This window comes from Sphaeramia orbicularis, chromosome 8 (genome assembly GCF_902148855.1).
Source record: "Sphaeramia orbicularis chromosome 8, fSphaOr1.1, whole genome shotgun sequence".
Classification (NCBI taxonomy): Eukaryota; Metazoa; Chordata; class Actinopteri; order Kurtiformes; family Apogonidae; genus Sphaeramia; species Sphaeramia orbicularis.
Window position 1 is genome coordinate 34,828,046 of NC_043964.1, and position 20,853 is coordinate 34,848,898.

Genomic DNA, 20,853 nt, shown 5'->3' on the forward strand with positions numbered 1-20,853 from the left:
CCCGCATCCGGCCACTAGGGCGCACCTGAAGCATCAACACAAATGCCCTCACATCATAGCTGAATGCGTCAACCACACGGCAACCAGCTAGGGGCACCTCACCAGCATAAACCCCGCCGTGTTCTCGGGGCCTAAAGCAACAGGATACGGTCCAGGAAAGCGGAGCGCAGGAGGCGGCCTGGGAAACCGAGGTAAGCGGCGTGCACCTGGGATCACCGCTGAGATAATGGTTTGGCTCACGGTACCGATGACTGATGCTAAAAATCGTCCTCCGCACAAAGAGGGCCGAGGAAGGTGTGTGTGAGGCTGCTTCATTTAGCCCCATCATTTTGTCACACATCAGGATGCATTTTCACCGAGGAAACGCCTCGAATAAAAGCGTTTAGACACATTGTCATTAACGGGTTGATGAAAAAACACAATAACATGAGTCTACCTGCGGGGAGGGCAGGATGCTCTGGTGGATTTTACAGTAGCGCATTTTCGGGCATGTTGTTGCAGATTTGGGTGAGAAAATGCAGAGGAAATGCTTGAATATTTAACCTTCTCTCGGCTGCGATGTGTGTGTATCCAAATATATTCCTCCATATACTGACACTGAATGCATATTTTCCATCTTGATGGAGTTTTGCTTTTCAATAACACACCGCATTAAATCTCCAGTCACTGTGGCCTCTGTGATGTAAACACACAGTACCCCAATATGTTTTCAGCTCAGGTGTGTGTTCATTTCAGGCCCCCAATGCCTCCAGTCAGTTATCCCTGTGCCTTTCACAGCTATACTGCTGCCTCCTGTTGTAGCAGTAACCTGAAACAATAATGTTGCAGTAATTGTTGTCTTTACACAACCACAAAGCAGTTTGTTAATCAATTTACCCACTTCTCAGGTCATTCAATTTCATCCAAAGCCATGGGGTTCACACACCTTGCTGTGATGCTGTCTGTCACCATGATCCACCTGGTTTCAGGTAACTGAGTGTTTTGTGTTTGAGTGTCTTTTGTCTAATGCATGCACCCCACCAGCATACTAAAATGTTATACTCATATCTCATACTCATATATAAACTCATGTGGTTTGCTACACTGTAAAAAATGACTGTAGAATTAACACCAAAAAGTTGTAAAATTGCAACATAAAAAAAACTGTAAGTGACAATACAAAGCAAAGTTGTTTATTTGAAAAGATTTTTGTGTTAACGATTGAATCAAATATAGCTGTAGTTTTTACAGGAAGAGTACGTGAACAAAACCAGATTTGTATGTAGAATTGATGTATTTCTATTGTTTTTAGAAAATAAAACTGTAAATTGAAAAACAATGCAATGCCGTTTAAATTGCAAAGACCATAATGTTGAAATAATAGCTTATTTGCTTTTTGTTTTGTTTTGTTTTTAATAAAAAAGTTATAAAAAAGTAAACATTTAACAATTTAACATTTTAAATTTGTAAATGAATGGGTTGGTAGAGTTGGTAGAGCAGCTCGTCCAGTAACCAAAGGGTTGGTGGTTCAAATCCTGGCTCAGACTATATGTCAAAGTGTCCATGGAAGACACTGAACCTTAAATTGACCTGGTGGCTTTGGAAACCATGATGGTGTATAAAATGTGCTAAATAAGTGCAGTCCATTTACCAGTTAAATCTACATGTTTAAAATGTTAAATCTACATGTTACTCCATAAATATATTTACAGTTGGATGTGTTTTTTACAGTATTGTTCTGGAAACCACAGCTGCCATTTTTTTTCTGTAAAAACAACAGGATTTTTTTTACAGTACAGCCATGTCCTGCTAATTACAGTTTTATATTCTACATTGCAAAAACAAATTAATCCTGACTCTTGTAGGTATGAGCTTCATGACTCCTGAACCTGATTCACCACCAACATCAACCCCAGACTCTTACCCTCTGGGTGACCTGTTCCATGCTGCTCTGCAGAGTAAGGAATACTTAGGACAGGCTCCTGCAGGTACATTCACATTCATGTTTATGGCCTTGGTAGCGCAGATCTATGATATGGAAATAGCATGCTTTAATTTGATCCTTTGGCCTCTGCAGGTACGACCTCCAACCCGACCCAGGCTGTGCCGGGGCTCAGGCAGACCGAGTCAACAGCGACAGTCATATCACCTGGACTACTCACCACAGCTTTAAGCTCATCTTCTGCAGCCAGACAGACAGGATCGAGGAATACCATGTCCTCGATGCCGGTAGAGGAGGAGACAACCACCACGCTGATCACCACGACCACCATAACCACAATGCACATGCCAGGTACCTGCATCCTGCCACCTGGAACCCCCTGAGTGGTGGTTGATTAGTTTGTGTAAAAAGCAAAAGCATTGACCAAGTATTGATGTTGTTTTTTTTGGAGGCTGCTCTGTTATCAGTGGCAGCATCAGCAATTGTTCCTATTGCAACTTCATATACACTGTTACCTATAAAGTTGGAATAATTTTGTTTTCAGACACATTCCTCTTTTTATTCCGATTTCTACACATCAGTAATCACCTTTGACCCTGTACAATGATTATATACAGAGTTCCAGTTACACTTTATGTATCAAGAATAAATCACATTGTCACAATCATTTCATCAAAAGAGGCAGAAATATTTTATTCTGACTTAATGGACGACAGTGTCTTTTTCCTAATTGTTGCTCACTGAAGAGAAATGATACCCAGACAAAACATTCATAAAAGATGACTTAGAAAATATGAGACAGTAGAAAAGCAAACTGTATTTAGAAAATGGGAACATTACATTATGTAACTATGAGTTAATGTTGAATTTCATCTGCGGAGCACCTTTGCAAAGTACACAATTTTTAGTCTATTCATAAGGTTTATTTCTGCAAAAGACTTAGCTTTTTTTTTATCTTTAGAGGATTACAGATAACTGAAGTCTGTAATGAAAATGAATGGGAATCTTAGAAAATACATGATTTTAATATGTAAATAAATATGAGCTTGTAGGGTTTCACAATTTGGTTAAAAAATGTGGTGAAAATGATTATAGTGGACAATATTACAATTTGCAATTGCTATCAGAGGCCCCTTCATTATCAGGAAAAAATAGTGTTGAGTATGGATGATTTTTTTTTTTTTTTTTTTCAGCTCAAATACGCAAACTTGAACTAGTAAGAACAGACTTTCATTTCACACCTTTTACACAGTACCTCCAAAAACTCTTCAACCTGACACTGGAACCTTAGACTGCAATGATTTAGTTTGCACAAGTTGAGATTACAATTACAATTAAATGTGCAGCTCTATGGTCAAGTATTCTTGTTCATTCTAGATTTTAAAACCACCTCTACCACTCTATATTTGTCATCGAAATCAAGTAGCAAAAATGTACAAAACAACCAAACACACAAACAAAACAACCTCCAGACCACCTATTACCTACCTGAACCCGCTGAAAGATGAGAACAGTTGACTCAGATAGTGTTCAGAATGGCATAAACTCCAAAATACACACACATAATGTAGAAACAAAGCAGCAAAGAACAGTACATTCCATAGCCTGGCCTCTTTGCAGAACACTGTAATGAGGTTATTTCAAGAAAAAAGCCTTATCCCTTATTTATGACCGTCAATTAATTTCAGATCATTCTCAGAAAGGACAACATGTAGACAGAGGAAGAGGCTTCTTTTTTTTTTTTTTTTACTTTTATGGCTCAAGAGAAGATAAGAAACATTTAAAAGGGCCAAGGTTTTCAGCTCTAGAGGAATTTTGTGCATGTTAACCTGTTCCGAAGTATTTTTACAATAAAGTATATGTATGCGTTATTTATTTTAGTCGTTATTTTAGCACCAATAAATAAGGTAAATCTATCAACAAGACAATAAATTATTAACTAGACAAAGACTAACTACAAATACTAATTTTAGCACAGAAAAGAAGAAGTCAATAATGGCATCGTAACCAGAATATTAATAAGGGGAATAACATTATTTGGAAATGCACTGAAGTGAAACAAATTACAGTATTTCAGCATGGCTCTCATTAGAGTTGGATGAGAGCTGTTACTCATTATGGTCATGAAATAAAAGATAAGTGGCAGCTGCAGATGAGAGCTGGGAACATGTGATTGAGCTGTTAGGAGATGGGTCAGCTTGTTAAAAAACATCAGTGTGGAGTGTGTTTGTTGTGTTTTTTCTGAGCCTTGTTATTTCAACCCCTGGAATACCTAGTTAAGCCACAAAAATAATACTTAAATCAATGCAGCATAATCATACCTTATTATTTTCTGAAAAGAACTTCCAGTATGTATTGTGGACATATATAAGTGAGATGTATTCAGCTGCTCTCTGTATTTAAAAAATCATCTGTCTTTTCAGTTTTTACTCTTTGTTAGGCAAGTGGATCGTGATGTCTTGCTTTCCAGATGCTATTTGTTGTACATAATGTGGTTAGTGATTTAAATTCAATCCAACCATAGATGCAGTGTTGGTCAGTCATGCGGTCAATAAAAAATGTAATCTAATCCAACAACATAGCTTCAGCCAAAGCACTTACTCTGTTCGGTCTTTTACGCAATTTAATTACTGACACTTAGTGGTGATAAACCATCCTCGCAATAACTTAATATCAGATTCTTGACAGATCATTGTGTTGGAAAATGATACATCCACCTAACAATAAACCTTTCTTTGACCATTTATCTTAAAGACATGATAAAGACAAATCTGAACCAACAATGTATTCATAAAAAAAACAAAAATAAAACAAAAGAAGAACTGCAAGAGAGCCTTCATAAGTTGTCGACTCAGTGATGTTTCCAAGAAGATAATGGGTGCTTTTACGTTGCAATCTGCATTTTTGCACCTTTAAAGCAGGAATATTTCAGCATATTTTCATCATATAATTCTTGCACTGCTATCTCATTGTCTAAAAGAGAGCACAGTTTGTCTGTGTCAAAAAACTACATTGTCAACATTTTCTCATTGTATCTTTACTCATTAAACGCAGTTGAAAAATCACCATTGAGTGAAGCATTTTAACTTTATATGTGTTCACTTGTATGAAGCAATTTGACCTTTTACAGGACAATTAATTGGACTTCCTCTTTTTCTCTTTCCATGTTTTCATAGTGCAATGCAATGCAACCTTGTCAGCCGTAGAGGATGTTGTTGAGTCACCAGATCCTGCATCATCCTCTTCATCTTTTTCTCCTCTCGAGTGCACATACAGCATCACTGTATATGCAGGGTATGGAGTGGAAATTCAGGTAATGTGCATTTTCTCCTCTAAATCCAAAACATTAATCAAGTATGAAGCCTTAGAGACACATTAGACCTAGAGTGTTTTGAATGTTATTGAAGGCGTTTGTCAAGTTTGATGCATTTCATGAGTTAGATTAGAGTTTAGTGATTATTTCATGTCAGCAAAGTTAACCCTTTAGGAACAGTTTTTTTTTTTTTTAAATCATTATTATTATGTTTTTTTTACATCAACCTTTCAAAAAGCTGTAGCTTGAAAGTGGTTAGAGAGAAAGGCATACTGTAAAGGACAAAAATATTGAGTATGACCCAAAGTTTATGATGGGAATAAATTTACTCATCTAATTCGCATATTGTGACATCACAGGATGGCAGCCATGTTAGATTGAGTAGGTTTTAGTAAAACTGAAGTTTGAACATATTTACATGGGAGTTTTCTTTATGGTTTTTTTGGTCATCTTATGATTAAAATAAATGAACTTAAACATTAGTAGAAAGTAAAATGCAGTAAGTTTTAGTAGCTTTTTACCCGAGTAGCAGAGTAGCCAAATCTGTCCTTATCTATCAAAACTAAACTTAAACCAAAATTTAATCATTTGTTCCTTGTGCCAGTATCAACATTTCTGAAATTTTCATCCAAATCCGTCCATAACTTTTTGAGTTATCTTGCACACGGACAAACAGACAGACAAACCAACACCAACAAAAACATAGCCTCCTTGGCTGAAGTAATAAACTTTACTTACTGACTAAACCAGCTCAGGACCATGCTTTTCAAACTCAATTTTCTTCTTCACTTTGAATAGAAAAATGCCCTGAAATAGTGTTAGGATTGAAGGGGCACATGTCTGCCATTTATTAGGGTGAGGTGGTAACAATATTTGGCACTCTATCTGGAGCTATGGTCTATTTCATTCAGATATGTAGCTTGTCACAATAATGCAACTTTGGCGCTTAAAGGGATAATCTATTGAAGACAGCTGTCAGGACACTTACCATTTCCCTTTTTTTTTCTTTAGGTAAAGAAGGTCAACCTGTCTAAGGAGGAGTCTCTGACAATCATGGGGTACGGAGGTTCAGGGCCTGAACTTTTGGCCAATGAGACTCTAATGAAGGAGGGTCAGGTGATCCGCAGTACAACCAATCAGGTGTACATTCACTATCGCAGCCTCCACCATACCAACCACGGCGTGTTCAGCCTGCACTATCAAGGTAAATTTCAGTATTCAGGTGACACATAAATGATGACAAATGATGCATTCTCATATGTTAACGCAATTTATCTCTACATTTGTGTGATTTACCGTTGTCGCCCACGATTCACAGTCTTTCTAACTGTTAAAAAGACTGAAGTTACTTACAAGCAAAATCACACCAGTAAGAGGTTTCACACTGTGATTAATTCAGTAAGGATAAAGTAAGACATTTATAATAATATTCATGAGGATTCAAGCTTCAGTAGAAGTGTAAGAGGATAAGTGCACAGGGAGACTAGATTAGTCAGAAAATAAATAAATAAAATGCCATTTTTAAAGTTTTACCACAAATATTTGTCTTTTTTTTTATTAAATCCTACATTTAAACAAGTTGTCCTATTTAGACTAAGAGACCAGTGTACAAAAATTAACCTTTATACATTTTCATTGTAAAGAAAATTCAAGTATGTCATTTGATGCAGTTTAAGTAAAATGAGAAACTATAGGTTGATCATTTTTTGGAGCTCCTTTCATTTGTATGCAGAGTATCTAAATTCAGTGTGAAAAGGAAATGATGCTAATGTTAACAATATTAAAATGTCTTGTGATCTGAAGTGTATTTGTTTACTTGTCACCAGAGAGAGGACTGAGCAGTTATTGGAGGACAACTTTTTAGATAAACACTGTAAACAACATATAATGTTACCAATAAAGTTGGAATAATACATTTTTACCTCTTCTCATGAAATTAATGTTGCAAAGTGATTTATTCTTGATAGATAAAGTGTTACTATGTAATCATTACCTATGGTTAAAGGTGATTACTGATGTGTCTAAATAGGAATAAAAAGAGGAATGTGTCTGAAATCAAAATTATTCCAACTTTATGGGAAACCACGTACAGTTATTTTGGTGTGTTTCTTAGGGAGAACTATACCACCTTTCATGTGGTATGCATATGTGAGAGAGAAAAGTGTTACCTGTGATGAAACACTTTGCATTTTGCATCAAGAGGCTTTAAGGTGGATGGAGGTGCATGAATATATTACCATAATCTAGGGCTGTGTATATTGTACAAGGTTTTTTCAGTTGGCAAAAGAGAAACACAGTCTGTTTCTATAAAAAACACAGTTCTGACCTTTAGTTTCCTTGATGTTTATCTAAATGAAATTGCATTTGGTGTGTGTTTTTCTGGAACAGCGTTTCTGCTATCCTGCCCGTTCCCTCAGTCCCCAGAGGGCGGAGGAGTGACAGTGACTGACATCCATCCTGGAGGCCAGGCCCACTTCCACTGTGATCCGGGTTTCCAGGTTCGCGGACATGAGGTGGCAACATGTGTCAATGCTACTCACCCACACTGGAGCACTGCGGAGCCTCAGTGTGTCGGTCAGTGAGGCAACTTTCCAGTGTAGATAGCGCTTCATTGTCGGTAGGGGTGGAATTGTGGTAGACATTAATCTGCTGTGACTTTTCCACAGCTGTGTCTTGTGGAGGGTGGATCCGCAATGCAACAGTGGGTCGCATACTTTCTCCACCGCCTCCCTCTGTCAGCAACCACAGTAATGGAAATAACCTGAGCTGCCACTGGTTGATAGAAGCTAAAGAGGGCCACCGACTCCACCTCCACTTTGAGAGGATTGCACTGGATGAAGATGACGATAAGTAAGTATATTTCTTCCTGTAACAGGTTTTTTGCAGCGTAGAACACTCAGATGAGAGCCGCCTTCCTATTATGTCCTCCTATCCCTCAGGTAGGAGCTACAAAATGAAAGCCATATCATGATTATTGCTGAGTCTATTTGCTTGGTTATCAATGAAAATTCATAGTTTCCCAATTAGGGATGTAACAATTACCGGTATAATGATAAACCGCGGTAAAATTGCAGACACTTAGTATTAGCGTTGAAATTTAATTATCACGATAACCGTGTTTAATTACCGCACTTTTAGGGGAAAAAACCCTATGTAAAGATCTGCTTTTATGTCAAATATTTGAGTGTAGTTTTAATTTATTACAATTTTGATAGTGTATACCTAATATTTGGAACCAATATTCCCTTTTAAAGTCATTGAAAAGTTTTTTTAAGCATCTTTGTGTTATTTATGCAATAAAGTATATAAATATTTCAAATCAGATTTTATATTTTTTTGTGTTTTCTGGCCTTGTATGTTTTTTATAGTAGGTTAAAGTGAAAAAAATAATAGGCAGATGATATAGATGAAGTTGTGCTGAAAAAAAAGATACCAAACATGGGTATAGTAAACATTTCTGTATATAGTATAAAATGGCAAGTAAAAATAGGCTCAGACCCCTAAGGGTTAATATTTGAATGTTTCTGCCAACAGAAGGTACATTGTGATAATTATTTTATTTTTTTATTTTTTTTACATAAAACTTGGTTAAATTATTTCAGTGTGTGTGTATAAGTACTTTTTGAACATTTTGAGCACAGTTTCAACAATACCGCAATAATAATGATAACCATGATAATTTTGGTCACAATAACCGTGATATGAAATTTTCATATCATTACATCCCTATTCCCAATTAAACATGTTCATTTTATGTGTTTTTTACACTGTAAACAGTCTGTGTTCACTGTCACTCAGTCTAACATATCTAATGTAGCCTTTTGGGATTATACAATTCCACAGTTCAGCATTGCAATCGTATTTTTTAGTCAAATAACTGTAAAATAATAATGGCAAAAGACATCAGTTCCCTGCTCTGCACTTACATCACCAAACTGAAATATAATTAGGAAAAGCATTTCTATTCGTCATGTCCTTAATGTGGTGCAGGAGCTCATGCATAGTAGTTTGCATAGATGAAATAGCTAAAAAGAGTTAGTCACACAGGAGGAGGAGGAGGAGGAGGAGGAGGCACAAGGCCGCAAGGGACCAGAACATATGAGGAAGTCAAAAAGAATTCATTTAGATGCTTTAATTATTGATTATTTCAAGCATACTAATGCGATTTAAAATTACATTCCTACAGCTATATTATACAGCTAACGACTGTTCCAAATGTAAACATGATAAATACATAATAATGAAGGTAATAAATACTAAGTAAGTTAGTAAATAATGTAATAATAAACCCATGAAGTGTTTTATTGTCTTATTCAAATTGTTACAAAAAAAACCCTCATATATCTTATTAATATCACACCATATTTCAACTTGATATACCTGCTGTCTGTGCACATTTATTAGAGCTTACTACTGGCATCTTTGTGTTGTTTTCCCTCTTAGGTTAATTGTGCGCAGTGGAAACAGTTCTCTGTCTTCACCGCTCTTTGACTCAGACCTGGATGACGTCCCTGAACGTGGGCTGCTGAGTGAGAGCTCCACTCTGTACCTGGAGCTCACAGCTGATTCTTCATCCATCCCTCTGCTGCTGGCGCTGCGTTATGAAGGTGAGCCCTTCCATTAGGCCCCTTTTCACTTATACTGTTTTTTGTTGGGGGTTTTTTTTTTCACTTTTTTCACCACAGAGCACGTTGTTAACCTTGGTGCTGTATAATTGTTCAACACCAGGGTCAGCATTCTGCCTGAAGAAAAATTAGATGTGATTCATCACTGAATAACCTGAAACTGCTGATTATTTGATCTCAAAATCCTCTGAAGTGATCTTTCACATCTTTCCGCTTATTTTTATCTCAGTACAAGTCTCTCAAGAGGAGACTTTCTAATCTAATAATTGTGTGATAAATAAGATAATTGATATGTTACACATTTCAAAGTGGGACTAGAGTTTAATAGGCCACTGCCTCCTCAAGAAACAAGTCTTCCTGCTCATTAGATCCTTGTTGTTTTTCATGGGGCCATAATGAGCCACAGAAGTGCTTAAAGTCTGCCCACTCCCACATCCATGGGGTTTATTTTAAGCTTTGAAGATGCTCACTGCTGAAACATTTAACACTTCTCAATAGATACACATAAAAAAGAGGGAAATACTTTGTGTAAACCTTCACACTCTTTTTCATCTTTTTTTTGTGTCTGTTTTTTCTTAGCCTTCGATGATGAGCACTGCTGGGAGCCCTACATGCCCCACGGTAACTTCAGCAGCAGTGACATTACATATCAGCTGGGCACCACAGTCACCTTCACCTGCTCTCCAGGCTTCGTCATGGAACAAGGTTCAGCAACGATCGAGTGTGTCGATCCCAGCAATCCCCACTGGAACGACAGTGAGCCTGTGTGCAGAGGTATGCTTCGGAAGTGGGCTTGAGTTGTATCATAAATAACACTGGTCTACGCTTTTTTAGAAATGATTTGCTTCAGAGATTAAATGTGCTAAATTTTACGTATTTTAAAAAGATTAATTGGAAAATAAATGACAAAAGTGCCGGTTTGCTGATGTTTTCAAGGTATATGATTAAGTGTTATTTCACATATATATTGGCTTATGTACATTTATATAATAGTTTTATAAATCTTCCACTAAATAGAACCTGTAAAGTGAACGTATTCTAATGTGCAGACAGTGTTTTGAAGTAGATCTTGTAGCTCTGAGACAAATATTCCTTTTGAGTCAAACCCATTCTCTTGTTAATTCTTGAATTTCACATTTTGACCCAAGGCTGTATCTTGGAAAGTTCAGCCAACCAGCATTTTTTACTTGATTTTTCTTTATCAGTGACTCTCATGTGGTAAAATTTCATTACTCTTATTCTGGAAGCATTTTCCTTGTAGACCAGTGTAACTGAAAAGAGTAGCCTTAGATCAGAAGAAAAAACACATGAGGGACTAATCAAAACTAACAGCAAACTGAATAAATTTGACAAAATAGTGCATTTATATAATATACAACATTACTTCATACTATCATGTATTAGCTGTGATCGTCAGTCAGTCAATTATATATGTACTGTTAAGTTGATCTCAAATCCAATGCACCCTTCCCTTTCTGAATGACTTTACTCAGATCTGTGAGCAAGTAATCCATTACAGGTCAAAAAAAGGTTGTCATAAGCCTTTCCAATGGCAACACCTTAAAAACTTCTTCATACCATTGCATAGGTGTTTCTTTTATGAAGCCAGTTCAATAGGTATTTTGCAGCTAAAAATAAGAGATTGTTTTATCATTTATATCTACATACACTTAAACTTCAATTTTTAGGGGCGATAGATATCTGATAGATACTGTATTTCAGTGTTGCACCAAAATAAATTAACTAAGAAAAGAAAAAACAGGCCCTGTGATGAACTGGTGACTTGTCCAGGGTGTACCCCGCCTTCGCCCCTATGTAGCTGGGATAGGCTCCAAGCGACCCCCGTGACCCTAGTGAGGATAAAGCGGGTTCAGAAAATGAATGAATGAATGAAGAAAAAGCAGTGTATGCATGTCTTTTCCCATTTACATTACATTCATAGCATGAGGCGGTCTGTACTGCCTGTAAAGTATGATGTGCAGTGACATTTTAGGGTTTAACTTCCATTTTCTTTCTGATTTCTTTTGTTTTTTTTCATTTGCAGTTGTTTTAAACCCTGCCTGTAAATGAGCACTGGGAAGACAAGTGTGATTTTGCACTCAGTTGCCGTGTAATTGACAGAAAATAATGTGAATCCTTAATGTTCAGACTCAGCTATGACGTGTGTGAATAGTTCCTGGAGCATCAAGCTGTCGTTACATGAAGACTACAGTCACACTGACTGTGTCACCTGCTGGTTTGTTGGCATGCTGTGAAAACAGAGAGGCTGTAGAAGAGAGAATCTGGCAGAAATATTGCACGGAGTCAGAGACCAACTGAAAACACAGGTGCTATAATGTCAACCAAGCGTTAAAGTGACAGAAAGATATCGAGAAAGCCATATGCTACGAGATATGTGTGCCGACAGAAAAGCAAGAGCTGATACAGAAGATGATAGTAACTTTTTTTTGTTTGTTTGGGTTTTTGCTGTTTGTGTGTTTCTCAGGGTTTTAATTATCTCCAAATAGGAAAATGTTTGTAACACAAAACCTCTCACCAAACCAACATTTTAAATTTGCAAAATTAAACAGTTCTTGAGAAGTTTGTCAAACTCTTTGTGTTTTTTAATTAATATATTACTCACAATTATTTGAATAAGTGATTTGATTTAATGTTGGAAAAACCAGCGTTTATTTAAAACAACAGGAAACCAAAGAAAATGAACAAAAAAATCAATAAGACTAAAGAAAACAACAGCCAAATGAACACGTGTGATTGAAATAATCAAGAAAACAAACCAAAATGAACAAAAAACACACAAAAACATGAGTGATTTTAAGGATATGTATGAATTAAATCACTGTAAAATACTAAACTGTTTTTACAGTTTTGCAAAACTGTAGATATAACCATGTTTAAAATTAAAAAAAATAGTGTCAAGAAAATTTACTGATAATAGGTCCAAATTTTTTCAAAGACAGACTTTCATGAATCACGGTTAGTGTTAAAACTGTAATTGTTGTGCAGCAGGTATAATTTACCCAAAGCTGCTTTTGTGCATGACTATATTTTTAATAAACAGCCAAGATAAATCCAAATTAAAATTACAGTTAAACGCAAAATTATTCATACCCCTGTCAATTTAAAATTTCAGTTTTTTCTCTTTTTCATTAATACAGTAGCTCTTCATCCCAAAACCAACAATAGAAACATTGGAAAACCTTCATCCATGTGTAATTTTTTTTTTTTTTTAGGATTACAGCTTAAACATTTTTAACACAAAAACAAATATCATTGTGTTCAACATTATTCAGAACCTGTTTCAATAATCATTTCCAAAGCCTCGATTTGCAATAACAGCCTCCAAACAATTCCTGTAATTACACAAGTTTATTACAGAAGTCTTTATGAGTCTTTGTGTTTTATTGTTCATTGTGTATCATGTATGTGTTTTATGTTGTTTGGACTTTGTATGGCTGCTACCTTGGCCAGGTCTCCCTTGCAAAAGAGAGTCATAATCTCAAAGGGACTTCCTGGTTAAATAAAGGTATAAAAAAAAAAAAAAAAAAAAAAAAACCCTCTTCCTTCAGAGATTGATCCTTGAGATTGGAAGGGTTCCTTGCTGCAACCCTTTCACTGAGTACCATTCATAAGTTCTCAGTAGGGTTCTACCTAGAACTCTTTTGGAATGGATGGATTGGGTTGAATACATTTGGATGTGGTGATGTTTTTATTATCACACTCTAAAAGGTGTTTGGGTTATAATCCAAAATGAAATGGTGTGTGGCTGTAGGCCTAATTGTATTATCTACCCCTTTGTTTGGTGGAGAGCTATTAAATAAATTAGAAAAATCAAAAACTCCTTTGACAGGGGTATGAATAATGTCAGGCTTAACTGTGTGTATGTTCATACCTATAACAACCATCAGGTCAAATTTACCCAATAGAAATACATTCCTTTTGGACAATTTTAGGTTTAGGTTTTCAGGTGATAGCATTTGGTTATGTATTATCCCAATGATATTTCAAATAATGTAGGACATACAGTTCTATACAATAAAAATGACTTATGAGATTTATGAACCAATACAGATCTTGTCTTCTAATAGTCATTTTGACTGTCATTTTAAACAGATTTGGACTGATGCCTATGCAAAGTGATTAATGTGTTTTAATTTTTATTTTATTGAATCGCTCCATTTATAATTAATTTCTATGCAGCTTCTATTGTTTTTTTAATTATATCACCTATATCTTTTTAATTATACCTGTTTTTTGTTCATCTTCACTCTTAGCTCTGTGTGGAGGAGAACTGACCGAGCCCTCGGGTACCATCCTGTCTCCTGATTGGCCCCAGAGCTACTCCAAGGGTCTAGACTGTGTATGGCAGATCCACGGTAATGAGGAGAAACGCATTGAACTGGATGTCCACATGTGAGTACTGCTGTTTTAAATAGCTTGCAATTAAATGCTAACTAACCCGCGTTTAACGTACTGCCTTCTCCCTTAAACATTTGTCATGAAGCAATTACAAAACGCAGTAACCGTGCAAATACTGTGTCATAATCCCTCGAGTGCCTTGCAGATGTTGCCCTTATTTTCTAATTGACAAAGAGCCCAAGAAGATATTGCATATATTTAATAATTATTTCAACAGAGCCAGTGATGCAACAGAATATTTTACAATCAATCAGAACCCATTTTTGTAAATTGAAAAAAGTTTTTATCTCCTGTGTTGAATCATCGCCTCTTACTGCCAGATTCTAAACTTGCACATCAGGGGGTTTCAGTGCCGTATGTTAAGGATGAAAACAAATGGATCAGTTGGAGATCCTTTGTAAAGCAGCAGGTTTTACATAACCTGCTGCTTTTCCTTTCTGTACATTGTACTGACGAATAAAAAAGCGCAGAATGGGTGGACTGTTTTCCATAAACAACAGGATCCCTGTGGATTTTAAACCTTATTCCTTTTCATACTTGTGTTTCTTTCTTCAAGCTTAAATATCCGCCACACTGATGTGCTGACTGTGTTCGACGGCCGTGATCTGATGTCCCATGTGATCGGGCAGTACCTGGGCTCCAAACAGCGCTTCCAGGTGGTGTCTGGAGGGTCAGAGGTCACCATTCAGTTTCAGAGTGATCCAGATGATTCCAGCTTCATCTTCAGCCAAGGTTTCCTCATCCATTATCGTGGTGAGTGGACCTGTGGAGCTCATTTATGATTTTTTTTTACTTAAACCAAGATTACTGATGGTTTTGGAACATTGAGTCTATGTTGTATGTATTTTCCTCTGCATTTATGGGCTGTTGCTCATCTGTTAGCCTTATTATCAGCTGCTCGCATGATAAAAAGTGTATTGATAGTGCATGTTTTCTCTGCTCTGTAGAGGCAATATCAATCTTTTTTTAATGTTTTCACTATTTCATTAATACCAGAAAAGCAGCTGTAGTAAGTAAAATACTATCCTCATCCTCATCCATATATTAAGACATCATCATCGTCATCGCTATGGAAATGATACACCATCTTATCTCTTTGCCTCAGTGTGAACTGTTTTACAAATGATGCAGACCAGAGCTTTATAAGAAATTTTCAGCCCAAATCATGAATATTTGGTCTTTGTGTTGATACTGTATACTATTTGGTCCCTTGTACAGTTTTTGTATCTTTTTTTTATCATACACTTTTTACTTATATTTTATAGTTCTATACATATACTTATTCTATAATATGTGAAAGTTTTTAAAGAGTTTAAGTAAATAAAAAGGGGTAAAATATTCTCAACCTATTAAGAGAACAGTTAATCATTAAGATTAACAATAATTCAGAATCAACATGTGTGCAGATACATGGTTTTCTCTCAACAAGAAGGGAATGAAAAACTGTATATCACAGGTGTCAAACATGCAGCCCGGGGGCCAAATCCAAAGCCAAAGGTTCCAGGATGAAAGTGCAAAAATTAACCTGAACAGTCAAGGTTGTACAAATCATTTTGGTTCAGGTTCCACATACAAACCAATGTGATCTACAATAAAAATAACAACACAATAACCCATAAAAAATGACAACTACAAATTTTCACATTACACTGTGAAAATATTTACATTTGCAAAACTATTCTTTCACAATAAAATGCAAATAAATACATAAATAAAAACAAACATGAACAACCTGAAATGTGCAATTTTAACAACATTCTGCCTGTTACTAAATGTTTTGTGCATTTATGGATCCACTGTGATCTGTAGTTGTGTTAATAATAAGAGATATAATATTGTAGAAATTGTTCAAATTTTAGTTCCAAACTCCAAAATTTTAACAATATTCTGTCTGTTCGCAAATGTTTATGTAACATTGTGTGTAATGTACATGTATAAATACTAAATCGAGGCATAATATTGTTAAAATTGCATTAATTTTTCAAATGAAATTTCTGTTTTTTCAGTTTTTTTCACATTTTTTTTGTAAAATGCAACTATTTTCATAATTTAATTGGGGTTTTTTTTTGTATTAAAACAAAAAGAAAAACTTGGATTTGTCAATATTTATAGGTTATTGAGTCATTATTTTACTGGTCTGGCCTGCTTGAGATCAAATTGGGCTAAATATGGCCCCTGAACAAAAATGAGTTTGATCCCCCTGCTGTATATGAACCAGTCAGACAAATGTAGTAGAGGAAAAAGTATAGCATTTGCCTCTGAGATGTAGTAGTTGTAATAAATAGAGATACTAGAGTAAAGTCTAAGTACCTCGAATTTGTACTCAAGTAAATGCCTTATACATTCATCAATACACTATGCACATTCTTTTGCATAAAAAAAAAGTTGTGTCATGTTTGAGGACGAGGTCATGACCAACCTGCTTCCCTGTGTCTTTCCGTGTTGTGCAGAGGTTGAGCCAAACGACACCTGCCCTACGCTCCCTCAGATCGAGTTTGGCTGGATCAGCTCATCCCACACGTCCCCTGTGAGGGGCAGCGTGCTGACCTATCAGTGCCAGCCGGGATATGACATCAGCGGCTCTGACATCATCACCTGCCAGTGGGACCTGTCCTGGAGCAGCAGTCCACCAACCTGCGTTAAAGGTGAGGAACACAGCAGCATGTTCTCCAAGGAGATAACAACAAATACAGTATAGGAGTATGAACATTTGGCTTTTACGTGACTGTTGTTTCTCTGTTCTTTTTTGTTTTGTGATATATAGAGGTGGCCAAGACACACCAGAAAAATTATCATCTTTCCCATGTCCCAAACAGCAGACAGAATAATAAAATATAGCCGTGTGAGATATATATATATATATATATATATATATATATATATATATATATATATATACACACACATATGTGTGTGTGTGTGTATATAATAAATATATTATACATATTTATTCATATTAAACATTGTTTGCAAAAAGACATAAAAGAACATACTTGAAGATAAAGACTTGTGTCAGGGAATTTAAACAAAAATAATCTTATCAAACAGGATTTTCCCTAGACAAATTATCTAATTTTAAAGGATATGTCTATTTTCATCATATTAATATATTGCAACTAAAAGTAAGCTACAATTATCCAGTAGCAAGGCTTCTAGTAGGGCTGTTTTTTGCAGTGTAAGGAGTTAGAACTAACACCAAAAGGCCTATCACCTTGTCACCTTTTCTGTGAAAAAGTAAGTGAAATTGGAAAAGTACTAAAAGAGGTGAAAATCACTGTGATCTTAGTCTTGTTGAAGCTTCAGGGACATCACTGGCAGCTCAGAGCAAAGGAGCAGAGAACAGAGAAAGTTCAAATAACATCATTTATGCAACATCTTTAGCTGTTTTATGATAAACTGTGTGATTTTCTTCACTTGAAAATGTTGCTTTTAAAATGACATATGGTTAAGTTGAGGTTTGCTATCCACGAATTAGAAAAATGTCTTTACTCCCACACAAAGAAACAGGATAGAATTATAATCGACAATGAAAAAAGGACAGAGGAGATGATGGAAGAGAGGGTTGTCAAAGAACAAAATAATAAACAAATCTGTCTATAAAAAATATAGCCACAGTAATCTGAACCAAGAAAGAGCCAAACCAAAGAGAGTTAAAGTCTGGAGGTTTTCCAGTTTAGACGACAGGAGCATGAGTATTCCCTCTGCATCATAGCAGCACCATATTGGCTCCTTAGGTAGTTGTCTTAATCACAAACCAATCAGCTGCAAGTCTGTGCCTATGCTCGCTTTTTTACACATACAGTCATGGAAAAAATTATTAGACCACCCTTGTTTTCTTCAGTTTCTTGTTCATTTTAATGCCTGGTACAACTAAAAGTACATTTGTTTGGACAAATACAATGATACCGACAAAAATAGCTCATAAGAGTTTAATTTAAGAGCTGAGTTTCCATGGTTTTCTTAATAACCAAAATCACTTCAGTTCTTACATCAATAGCTATGGCATTGTACTGCCAAAACAGTGCTTTTAGGCATTTCATGTTTTCTTTTCCATCTGTTTTAGTCACATGATACACACAGGAGTTACAAGGGCTGTTCAATAAGTTCATGGCCTCACCCAGAAATACTGGTTGTTATAATACAGGATGTTACATTCTTTCGTGATGGGATAGTGATGCTTGAACATCGATGGACCAAGTGCATTGCTGTAAATGGAGATTATGTTGAAAAATAAAATATAAATTATCAGTCTGTGTTGTTCTGTTCTGGGTGAGGCCATGAACTTATTGAACAGCCCTCGTAGTGCTTGATTGCATAACCATTGTTTCTGATGACCTTCCTAATAATTTTTTCCATGACTGTACAAACATATTGTTCATACACTATGCAGCCTACAAATAAAGGAGAACAAACCCATCCAAAATACATCTGCATCTGTATCACTCTTATGTGTCTTCTTTTTCCCCTACAGTCCAGCAGTGTCCTGATCCAGGTGAGGTGGTGAACGGAGCACGTTCAGTGCGCCCTGAAGCAGGGTTTGCAGTCGGAACTGTCGTCCGCTTCTCCTGTAACCAGGGTTATCAACTGGAAGGTCCCAGCCAAATCTCCTGCCATGGACGAGACACTGGTACCCCAAAGTGGAGCGACCGCAGCCCAAAGTGTGTCTGTAAGTCCCTGTCCAGCCGTCTTCCACATTTACCTGTTAGTAAGTTGAAATCAAGTGTAAATATGTGACCGTCGTCTGATCCTGTCATTCTGAACAGTGAAATATGACCCGTGCCCGAACCCCGGCGTCCCAGACAATGGCTACCAGACCTTATACAAGCACAGTTACCAGGCGGGAGAAACCCTGCGTTTCTTCTGCTATGAGGGCTATGAACTTATTGGCGAGGTTATTATCAGCTGTGTTCCTGGTCATCCGTCTCAGTGGAACAGCCCGCCACCGTTTTGCAAAGGTAAAGTTAGAACATACCGCATTGTTCTAATAATAGAGCATAAAAATATACTATTTAGATCTTAAAACTTCATTTAGGACTGGCAGGTATATTATAAAAAAACTATGTCCTCTTTCTTTACATTTTAAATAGTGGCATATGAAGAACTTTTGGATGATCGTAAATTAGAAGGTGAGTTTTCTTTTCTTCTTCTTCTTCTATTTTGTTATCTTAGGTCAATAATCGCGTCAAATATACAGAGCAGGTTTTACACATTATTTTATCCATTCCTAGTGTCCCAGTCATTTGAGCCATCCCATCAGATCCTGAGTGAGAATATCGCTTTGGCAATAATTCTGCCGATCATCCTGGTCATACTCCTGATTGGAGGAATTTACATGTACTATACAAAGTAAGTACCCTGAATAACAAAAGCAACATCATTTTTGATTCAGTGTATACTTTACTTATAGGCTATAACTGCTTATATTTCTAATTCTATCCTCTTCGTCAGATAACATTGATAGGTAAAGGGGATTCATCGGTTAATATGTCAAAAATAACGTTGTTTTCCTCACCTATAGCATCTGCAGATTAGAATGGAAGCCGCTCTTCTGGAAATCTCTGTCTCACACACACTCCTACAGTCCCATTACAGTGGAGTCTGACTTCAACAACCCTCTTTATGAGGCAGGGGTGAGTAAAAGACAAAGTACTTTTTGTGCTAGAGAAGAGAAGTCCAACCTTTTCTAGTGTGTCCCACCGGACCTTACGTCTAGACTCGGGCAAAGAGATATACAGCTCTGGAATAAATAAGAGACCACTGCAGAATGATCACTGTCTCTGATTTTACCATTTATAGGTATGTTTGAGTAAAATGAACATGTTTGTTTTATTCTCTAATCCACCAACAACATTTCTCCCAAATTCCAAATAAAAATATTGTTATTTAGAGCATGTATTTGCAGAACATGACTCATGGTCAAAATAACAAAAAGATGCAGTGTTTTCAGACCTCAAATCATGCAATGAAAACAAGTTCATATTCATTTCTAAACAACACAATACTAATGTTGTAGCTTGGGAAAAGTTCAGACATCAATATTTGGTGGAAAAACCCTGATTTTCAATGACAGCTTTCACGTGTCTTGGCTCTCCTCCATTGCTGTTGGATGACTTTATGCAGCTGCTGACATAGAAATTCAAGAAGCTCAGTAATGTTCCATGGCTGTGACCATCCATCTTCCTCCAGAAATTTTCAAAGTGGGTTCAGGTCTGGAGACTGGGCTGGCCTTGACAGGGTCTTCATCTGGTGGTCCATCATCCACACCCTTATTGACCAAGCTGAGGCCAGGAGCATTGTCCTGATAGAAAAACCAGTCCTCCGAATTTGGGAACATTGTCAGAGCAGTTGTCCAGTAGTTTTCAATAGTTATTTCTTGATTCCAATTACTTTTACAGTATTAATAGCACTGTTTTTGCCTATTGTAAGAAGATAGTGATGGCCACAGTAGTGGTGCTTATATTTCTCCTTCTTAAATAAGACATAGATCAGGTGTTTATTCAGTAGAATAAGGTGTGCTTGTGTTGGAATACAACAGACACAGGAATGGAATGGCTGTCATACATACACACATGCTG

The 20,853-nt window shown here is 36.5% G+C and overlaps 1 protein-coding gene across 2 annotated transcripts in view; it reads left to right on the forward strand.

The window, feature by feature from the left end:
• Positions 1 to 38: 38 nt before the first annotated feature.
• Positions 39 to 20,853, forward strand: part of sez6l2 (seizure related 6 homolog (mouse)-like 2) — a 49,278-nt gene continuing 28,463 nt past the window's right edge. The window contains exons 1-18 of one of the 2 annotated variants that reach the window (XM_030141063.1): positions 40 to 191; positions 888 to 968; positions 1,845 to 1,967; positions 2,057 to 2,272; positions 5,098 to 5,234; positions 6,246 to 6,438; positions 7,623 to 7,808; positions 7,901 to 8,084; positions 9,678 to 9,841; positions 10,439 to 10,633; positions 14,134 to 14,272; positions 14,835 to 15,031; positions 16,729 to 16,923; positions 18,750 to 18,944; positions 19,042 to 19,233; positions 19,366 to 19,404; positions 19,507 to 19,624; positions 19,797 to 19,908. In XM_030141063.1, the coding sequence (XP_029996923.1) occupies positions 911 to 968; positions 1,845 to 1,967; positions 2,057 to 2,272; positions 5,098 to 5,234; positions 6,246 to 6,438; positions 7,623 to 7,808; positions 7,901 to 8,084; positions 9,678 to 9,841; positions 10,439 to 10,633; positions 14,134 to 14,272; positions 14,835 to 15,031; positions 16,729 to 16,923; positions 18,750 to 18,944; positions 19,042 to 19,233; positions 19,366 to 19,404; positions 19,507 to 19,624; positions 19,797 to 19,908 (2,643 nt within the window). In that variant the 5' untranslated portion in view covers positions 40 to 191; positions 888 to 910. Of the gene's footprint in view, positions 192 to 887; positions 969 to 1,844; positions 1,968 to 2,056; positions 2,273 to 5,097; positions 5,235 to 6,245; positions 6,439 to 7,622; positions 7,809 to 7,900; positions 8,085 to 9,677; positions 9,842 to 10,438; positions 10,634 to 14,133; positions 14,273 to 14,834; positions 15,032 to 16,728; positions 16,924 to 18,749; positions 18,945 to 19,041; positions 19,234 to 19,365; positions 19,405 to 19,506; positions 19,625 to 19,796; positions 19,909 to 20,853 lie in introns of both variants that reach the window. The other variant, XM_030141064.1, reaches the window with a different exon arrangement.